Below are 9,275 nucleotides of genomic sequence, written 5' to 3'. Positions count from 1 at the left end.
TCATCTTCTATTCAGTATCATCCCAGGCTGTGATTCCAAATTGGGGGATGCTCAGCGAGGGAAGGGCTTTGGCTTTATCATCTTTTGGGGCCTGTACAGTGCTTGCAGTGTAATAATGGTCCTTTTTAAGTGTTAATGTGAATATCCCTAAATATCATTTAGTAGAAGAGCAAAGCTGTACCTATCAGAAAGGAGAATACTTGGTACTGTGCTGCCTGAGAGAGCATACAGCTGCCCAGGGATTAGCTGGCTCTTGTTTGCTTTAACTCATTAGCTGCAGGATCTTTGTTCAAAATTCAGTTCTCGAGTGGATGCATGGTGGGGGTTTGTCTCCTCTCCCAAGTAACAAAAGGAAGCAGCCTCCAATTGCACCAGGGGAGGTTCAGGTTGGACATCGGGAAGAATTTCTTCCCTAAAAGGGTTGTCAGGCCCTGTCCCAGGCTGCCCAGGGCAGTGGTGGAGTCCCCATCCCTGGAGGGGTTTAAAGGCTGAGTAGATGTGGTGCTGAGGGACATGGGGCAGTGGGGACCGGGCAGTGCTGGGGGGATGATTGGACTTGGTGATCTTAAACGTCTCTTCCAACCAAAACGAGTCTATGCGTGCATGGGTTATTTGGATAATATTTCCAACATGTTTCAGAGTAAGGATGTTTGGGAGATATCGACACGATACTCTCCCTCAATGTTTAACCACAGTTGTTATTAAGAACTGTGACATTTTGGTGATTCAGATGTTCCTGTAGCCAACTGCTTGTGTGCTTCCTTGGTGAGGGAGAGTTTCACACAAACATTACTGCATTTACAAACAGACATGGCATCACTGCTGAAATTACCAGACAGGTTATCTGTTAGGCTAATTCTGGTTGGTTTTTTTCCTTCTATGTGCTCTTTTGCTTACTGTGACTTGGCTGAGGCAGAGATGTCTAAATTTACTCCACTTTCCCCCCAGGCAGCCAGCTAAACTCCAGACTAGCAGTGACTCTGAACCTGAGCCGTTCGATGAGCAGCTCCCCGTTAGCTACTTCCTGTTCCATGAGAAGCCTTTCCCAGGCACTCCCTGAGCTGCTGTAGTGTAACCTATTCTCCTTTTCCAGGTGAGAAGCCACACAGGTGCCATTTGTGTCCCTTTGCTTCAGCCTACGAGCGTCACCTGGAGGCTCACATGCGGTCCCACACGGGTGAGAAGCCCTACAAGTGTGAGCTCTGTTCCTTCCGCTGCAGTGACAGGAGCAACTTGTCCCACCACCGCCGGCGCAAGCACAAAATGGTGCCTATCAAGGGTACGAGGTCTTCCCTGAGCAGCAAGAAAATGTGGGGGGTTTTGCAGAAGAAGACCAGCAATTTGGGGTACAGCAGAAGAGCGTTAATTAATTTGAGTCCGCCTTCCATGGTGGTTCAAAAACCAGACTACCTTAATGATTTCAGTCATGAGATCCCAAATATCCAGACTGAAGCTTATGAGAGCATGACAAAAACAACCCAGAGCAGTGGGTTGCCAAGAGATCCACAAGACCTTATGGTAGATAACCCTTTAAACCAGCTCTCTACGTTAGCAGGACAGTTATCTAGCTTGCCACCTGAAAACCAAAACCCAGCCTCTCCTGATGTCGTTTCCTGTCAAGACGAGAAGCCTTTCATGATACAGCAGCCTGCTGCAGCTGCCGTGGTGTCTGCTGTGTCAGCGAATATTCCTCAGAGCTCATCTCCCACCAGCCCAGACCCTCGGCCTGCCCACACCCAGAGGAACTACAGCCCCGTGGCGGGTCCCAGCAGCGACCGCAGTGCCCACACCAGTACTCCCAGCATCAGTAACAGCCAGCCGAGCACCCCAGCTCCCACCCTGCCCGTGCAGGACCCGCAGCTGCTGCATCACTGCCAACACTGTGACATGTACTTTGCGGACAACATCCTTTACACCATTCACATGGGGTGTCACGGATTTGAAAACCCTTTCCAGTGCAACATCTGTGGGTGTAAGTGTAAAAATAAGTATGACTTTGCCTGCCATTTTGCAAGAGGCCAACATAGTCAACATTGACTGCAAACGTGCTTTCGTTTAGTTTTTTAACATATTACAGTATATTTTTCATACCTGCTGAAGGAAAGCTTGCACATTCCCATAAGGAATCTTCACATGAATTGATTTGACATAGGAGGCAAACTTATTTCTATGTTGTTGTAAAACTTGCCAGGGAAATTTTGTCTAGGATGTGGTGGTTGTTTTATATGTAGCCTTTCAGAAAAGCTGAGAGTGGTATAAGGATTGGAACTCATTTACATGCTTTGGTTGCTAAATTTCAGTTGCTTGCACTTAATCCCAATAAACGTTCTACGAACATAGGAGCAGAGCCTGTGTCCTGAAACACAGGCTGCAATTACCAGACTGTTTACTAGGCAAGACAAAACACTTTGCTCAGCCTGCTCTGGTGGGAGGTGTCCTGCTCATGGCAGGGGAGTGGGAACTGGATGGTCTTTAAGTTCCCTTCCAACCCAACCCGTTCTATGATTCTGTGATATTAACCATGAATACGAAAGGTTAATGATATGTAATGTAGTTACTTTGGAGACATCCAAAACTTAGCTACTCCAAACTGGAAAAAGAAATAGAAGCAACTTTCACATACAAATTCAATTTGATGTAAAACTTGCTGTAATCTGATGAAGGTTAATAAGTTTTTGCTTAGTATAGTCATATAGGACTCAAACACTAATTTAAGTATTGTTTTTAAAACTCATTAGCAAACTGGAAAATAACAGGTTATTGTGAATGAAACTCTGGTAGAAAAAGAGCTAAAAAGTTTGTTGTTCACTAGTTATACAAAGGAAAAATTAAATATGCCGCCTTATTTTAAACTACTCTTATCAAAATTTGACATCATTCTTTTTAAAAGGAGCTACTTTTTGAACAGTCATAATAAAAACCTTGTGAAACTAATATATATTCAGTGAGATTTTTAACTGCCTTAAAGTAATTTGTACAGACAGTGAAAATTTGCACAGTTAGACTTCTGTCTTGTTGACAGAGGTTCTAATAGAAACAAACAAGAGGTTTACAAATTAAAAAAAAACCACACATTAGCTCAGTTTTTATCTCGGGCCAAGCTCCAACTGATTGGTTGCCTGTATGTTTGGAAGTTGTAGAATCTAGTGTACTGTAAACTTCAGCTAACTTGAAGTCAATTTGTGTCCCCTTCCCCAGATTTATTCTCATTTTGGTGTGCTAGAAATAAGGGGAAGGGCTTCTGGGTTGCCTGAATTCTTCCTGCATTGAGCAAAGGAATACTGGCTGACCAGGTGTGAAGTCATTGAAAGGATTTTAGGTGGCAAATGGTAACTGAAGATGTACATGAAGTCCATTGCACATGTTTATTATTTTGTTTCTTATGCTGTACAACTTATTTTAGAAGCACCTAGGCTAACGGACAGGCACTTTAATATAAACCTAAATAAAACACCCTAACAAAATCAATAAAAGCTCTTAATGTGCTACACAGCAATCTGTAATGTTTCCAAAAAGTGAAGAACTGTTACTTTTCCCATGTTTAGATGTGCACTTTTACCTTGGTTTGTCTTTCTTGAGACAAATGAAAGCTTCCCTCGTATATTCCCCTTTTACTGTCAGCAAACTATGGCAGCAAATACCTTTTGTTAAAAGCAGGAAGATTCTATGAATGTGTTCTGTGAGTCAGAGGCTGGAATCTGAACAGCAAATGTTTGGCTTATTCAAATTTATATTGTTACAGGAGCTAAAGCTTCCTAAAGCCAGTGGAAAACTGTACAATGACTTCAGAGTAAGAACAACACAGGAGAAACCACCCTTCTGAGAATTGTAGCTGCAGAAGTAATTTGGACTTTAAGAAATTAGAAATTTGGGAAGCAAATATGTTTCTTTCTGCCTAACTTACCTACTGTTGAATTTTACTTAAAATACTTAAGTAGCCAGTGGAAGGAACTGGATTCTTGGCTTCACAGAATCTTGCAGGAATGAGGTGAAAAATACACCACTGAAGTATTTCCAGTGCTCTGAAGATGAATGATAACATGCTATCACTCCTAAAACATGTTCACCTTTGGGCCTTGTTCAAAATCCATTCCTGTGGATTTGTAAAGCAGAATGTAATTTCCATTTTCCATGGGGACACTCTTTATAATTTGAAAATATCTCTTTGTTGCTTTATACTTTTAAAATATTTTATAAGCAGAACTGCAACTCTGTGTGCATAAACATACAAAGTCCTTTATTTTAGGGACTAGTTGACTGAACTGGAATCCAGTTAGAATTTACTGCTCCTGTACAGGTTTTGCAACGTGACTTTTCTAGTCAAAGGCAAATGTAGAAGTGGGAGCTCTCTTTTCATCCCACGTTGACAGAGTCTGAAATCTAAACTTGGCTAAAGCACAACATGAGAACAGCAGATGTTGCTGCTGAGGCCCATTACAATCGTTCCTGCACAGAGGTTGCTCTCTTTGCCTTTTGTTGGATGGTGCAAACTTCTCTTCTGAGGCTCCAGCAGCAATCCCAAGGAAACTTCTGAAATGGTGCCCTGAGGAGCACCTTCCAGTGCTGAATGTTGCTGACCACAACAGCCAGGTTCTCCTTGGTCTGTGGCTCCAGCCTTTCTCCCTCTTGGTATCTAGTAGCGAGATTAACTCCAAGGTCCAAAACGTTTCAGGTTCCATCCTTTAAATTCAGTTTACATGTTTTCTGATCCATTAGGACTTTCATTGGCAGTGCCTGTGAACATTGTAGATTCATTTTGTGTCAGGTAAAGATCTGGTGAATTAGGAAAGTGGTTTCTGAACCATGATGCCCCTGAACCAGATTTTAGGTAGGAGAATAATTAGGTCACTAACAGAGGTAGCTGGCAGCAAGAGGAAACCTGCTTGGCCCTACTGAAAAAGGGTCCCTCATGTAAGAGGGGATCCTCCATTGCAGGAGAATTAATGTTTTCCTTGATAGAACTCGGTATGAAAATCTAACCCCAAGCTTTGCAAATTGTTTAGAAGCTGAACAATCTTAAAAATACTTTCCTACTTTCCTTGAGCCAGCTCCTGTTTGCTGGGGGGGGTTCTTAGGCAGCAGAAGGTTTGGGGTTCATCCATGGTTCCACAGCCAGCTCTGTGGGGTGCATCCCTGCTGACCAGTCCTTCCCAGAGGGTCACCCTCTGGACTAGACTCCTCAATTTATCACATAAAACCATGTTTTCAATTGTGCCAAACAGTACCCGACTCTCACCTATTTCTGGTTCCTGAGTAGGTTTGGGAGGTGTATTTGCATATTCCTTTTTTCTAATTTTGTACATAGTATTTAATTTAAAGACCAGAATTAGTACTGGAAGATTGTTTTAGAGTATGATCCTGACAATTCCCTTGGCACAAGCAAGCCTTACTCAGAGTCTGGGAGAGACACTCAGGAATTGTGGGATCAAGCCCTCAGTTAGCAGGAATTTTCATGTTGAGTTCTCAATGTGCTACACTGCACTAGCTTTTTTTTTTAAAAAAAACAAACAAATCCTTATATTTGAAGGTGGTGATTAGCATTTTAACTTGTATTAACAGGGCAGGTTGGGAATGAGCTGAAACTTTTCCATGGCTTGACTCTGTTAACTTCTGTAGTTGCAAAACATTAACTTTGTGGGTTGCTTTTATTGTAATTAAGATTATTTTACAGATTTGCTGACATTTTTAACATGCACTATTTAAAGTACTCCTAATACAGACTTAGTGATATGGAATATTCCAGTGATCAAGGAACTATCAGACTGAAGATTTTAGTAGATTGTCTTGGTTAATACTTAAACCAACTGTGAAGCAGCTAATATGGAAAAATATTTTTTTCACAGGTACATGTTTGAATGAAGAAGATTTTGGCATCAAATGTTGATTGGCATTTGAACACAAAACTCAGTGCTGGAAGGCACGTTCCAATGGCATTTCCTAAAAATATGATATGTTGCTGTTTGTTTTGTTCTGGAACGTTTGAGGGGAGGGAGGGAGGTTTGCTTGGTTCTTTTTGACGAAGGGAATGTAATTAGAACTCTTCACTGGCAAGTTTTCTATTAATTTAAAGCTTCTTTGAAAATCTACAGCAAATGGATGTTCTGCTGCAGGAAGTCTATCCCCTGCTGAAGCATTTTTCATCGAGCAATCCTTGTGTATGTGCTTCTGAGTACCTGCTTTGTTAAGAATACATATTTCAGTGTAAAAAGCATATTTTGTATGCAGAAATGAAACCTGTTAGAGCTGTAAAATAAATTTTATTGTGTAGTGAATGTTTTCAGATGACAAGGTTAATTCTGAAATAACTATATCTAGTGTAGTTCATGTTGTGAAGCTTTGCTTTTGTAAGATATGAATAAAATAACACTTTGTAATTAAGTCTCATGTTAATTGCCTGTGCTTCAGCACGGTTCAGGTGGAACTGGTGAACTGCTGATGGTGAGCTGTGGTCCAGATCTGGTAAGGAAGGTAAGCTTGGCTTTGGGGTAAGCAAGGAATTTATGGTTGTCTGGTTAATTTGGAAATGCTTAATTAACCAGGACACACTTTTACTCCTTTCCACTGTTAACCTCGCACACTTGGTCATCCTCCAAATTCTTTTGTTTCCTTTTATTTCCTTCTTACCACGTGTGCTTGTGTCTGTTTTTGTCATGGTGAGGTGGTTGCCACAGCACAGGGAACTTCTGTGAGTGTTACAAGTAACTTCAGAAGTTGCACAAAGTTTTAAGTTCCTCTGGACGCTGGAGCGAGTCCTAAATACAACTCTCAAGTTTCTGGTTGTTGGCAGTTGCTGTCAGGGAGACAAGTGGAGAGGCCAAGAGCCACCAGTCTCACTTCTTGTTTTTGTACTTTCCCAGGCAGATATCCTCTGGAAATGCTCAGCCACCCATTGGACAGAGCTGAGCAAGTGACTGTCTAAGCAGCTCCTCAAAACCTCAGCTGGAGGAGGAGGCTCTGAAAAAGCTGATCCAGCTTGAAGCTGGTTCCTCTGTAAGCAGGAAATCGGAGTAATGACTTCTAAGTGTTCTTTCCTCCCAGGCTTTTTCTGTGAAATTTGAATAAAATCTAAGGATAGTTTGTTGCTGGCTTGATGTTCAAAGGCAACCCCAGTATGCTGACTGTGTTTCTCTTCCATAACCCAGGGAGAGGGATGAGAGAAGGCAAGAGCCTCCAGAGGAGGCTGTGTCTCAGGCTTGTGGTTGCTGAAAGAGCACTGCACCTCAAACACTCCAGGCTCTTAAAAAACACCAACGTTCTCTATCTCGTTACTTCAAAATATATTTATTAACCACACTGGTTGCTTCATCTTGGAAGGAAGAAAACACACTGCTGGCAGGGTCAGAATATTGGTCTTGTAGGCAAATTTGGTTTTTCAAGTTCTTTCCTTGCCGCAAGTCTTCCAAAAATTCTGCTTTGAGTTTGTTGAGTTCTTCTGCCAGGCTCTTCATCTCACTTGAGAGCACGTTTTTATCTGAAAGAAAATTAACCCAGAGTTTTTTAACTTCATGCCAAAAGACAAAACACAGACTCGTGACGCGCGTTCTACCGATGACTTTGACCAGGCTTGTGAAGGCAACTGCCTCGGCCACACCTGCAGGGTTGGGACTCCTGGACAATTTACACCAAGGGGATTTCACAGGTCCAGTCCTCTGTTTCCAGCTAGCACCCAGACCGTGCTGCACGTACCTTTTGCATCCTTCATGGCCTGGGAGATGATGCGCCTGCAGGTCTGGTCAGCCTGGTGGATGGCACTGGCTGCACAGATTGCTCGGTCTGCTTCCTATCGGTGACCCAAAGGAAGGAGGAATCGGTGCAGAGATGGGGTTAGACTGTCAGCAGCTTTGGAAATACTCTTTGCAAACAAGGAACACGTTAGCAGCGAGGTGAGCAGCCCAGCATATGCCTGCCCTGGTGAATTCAGAGGTGGGTATGGGCCAGACAGGTCTCAGTGTGCTGTGACAGCTCCAGAATCTTTTTACTTCTACTCTAGAATGTATAGCAGTATTCTTAAAGGAAGCAAAGTGGTTTAACTTAATAGGGTGACAGAAGGACCCATTTTCAAATAGGATTAACTCTTCTGTGTATGCTTTTGTAATCAAGAAATGGAACAGCTATTTCTCCATTTCTGGAATTTTCTCAATTCAGGCATAACTCACTCACTCATTCACCACCATCTGGAAGAGCTGTGGTTGTGAAGATAACCAGCGTTACCTTTTGCTCAGTGTTCTCCTCGTTTTGCTTCACTGGATTTTCCAAAGCAGTGGCCAGGAAACTAATTATCTGCTCACTGAGAACACAAACAAAAGAGTAAACCACAATAATCAAATGGTTTTGCTCAAGAATTTTCTTTCATTTTGTAATGACCCCTCATCACAGAATAAAAAGCAAGTTTTCAGTTAAATTTATAAGACAGTGAAACAATCTTTATACAGCATGTTGGATGAAAAGCAACAAGTAAACCAAATTATTTCCAGTCTTAATGTTTCATAAGATTTACATAATTTTTCAACAGCACTTTAGAAATGCAGTTAGTTCTGAGGTTACCTCTGCAAGGAACGATGGCTGTGAGTTCCCAACACTGACATATCTTTTGTGTACACCTGCCTGGCTTCCAAAAATCACCATATGGGATATTTTTAACCATGTTTGGGTATAGTAAAAATCTCCTGCTCACTCGTTTATGAAAACAGAACTCAGCAAAACCTTCTCATCAATCCAGTAACATACTCATCCTCTGAAGGGCAATCAGCACTTTTCAGAATGAGGCTGTTCTGTTCCCAAGCATTTTTCTTGAGATCGGGCACTTCTATTTTTCTTGCCATTAAACATATTGTCTGGTCAGGTAACGGATGGGTTCTCAGACGATTCCGCTGCAAGCAGCATTCCAGGGGACACTCCAAGAATAACTGGCAGAAGCTCAAGGAATCTAAAAGAATGCAAACAGACAATTTTAAACTGTTCAAGTAAAAACTCTGGAGAGCAACATGCACGAGAAAGGCTTAATGAGGAACTTCTACACTAGTTCTGAGACAGCAGTTCAGATCCACACTAGATCTGAAAAGAGTGAAAGCCTAAAGAGTGCAAACAATTTTACCTGCAGTGCTGCTCCAGTAATAATTTCTGACACCAACATATGTAGAAAAGGCTTTAAGTAGCCTTCCACACTAGATCTGAAAAGAGTGAAAGACTAGAGAGTGCAAACAATTTTACCTTCAGTGCTGCTCCAGTAATAATTTCTGAGACCAACATATGTAAAAAAAGGCTTTAAGTAGCCC

General features: G+C 42.0%; 2 protein-coding genes across 2 annotated transcripts; one reads left to right on the top strand and one right to left on the bottom strand.

The window, feature by feature from the left end:
• Positions 1-603: 603 nt before the first annotated feature.
• IKZF5 (IKAROS family zinc finger 5 (Pegasus)) lies at positions 604-2,324 on the top strand. Its single transcript, XM_008940194.1, has 2 exons — positions 604-640; positions 1,094-2,324. The coding sequence occupies exons 1-2, from the start codon at positions 604-606 to the stop codon at positions 2,035-2,037; spliced, it is 981 nt and encodes a 326-aa protein (XP_008938442.1). The 3' UTR covers positions 2,038-2,324.
• A 4,941-nt stretch (positions 2,325-7,265) lies between these two features.
• PSTK (phosphoseryl-tRNA kinase) lies at positions 7,266-8,926 on the bottom strand (the record flags this gene model as incomplete). The annotated part of the gene is given in 4 exon segments (XM_008940193.1): positions 7,266-7,471; positions 7,687-7,780; positions 8,212-8,283; positions 8,694-8,926. Coding segments are annotated over 4 exon segments (605 nt in total), but the record flags the coding sequence as incomplete, so codon positions are not given.
• Between the last annotated feature and the right edge of the window lie 349 nt (positions 8,927-9,275).

This window comes from Merops nubicus, unplaced genomic scaffold (assembly GCF_000691845.1).
Source record: "Merops nubicus isolate BGI_N331 unplaced genomic scaffold, ASM69184v1 scaffold33535, whole genome shotgun sequence".
In the NCBI taxonomy this organism is placed as follows: domain Eukaryota; kingdom Metazoa; phylum Chordata; class Aves; order Coraciiformes; family Meropidae; genus Merops; species Merops nubicus.
The sequence above is the reverse complement of the archived record's forward strand: the minus strand, read 5'-3'. Positions and strand labels throughout refer to the sequence as shown.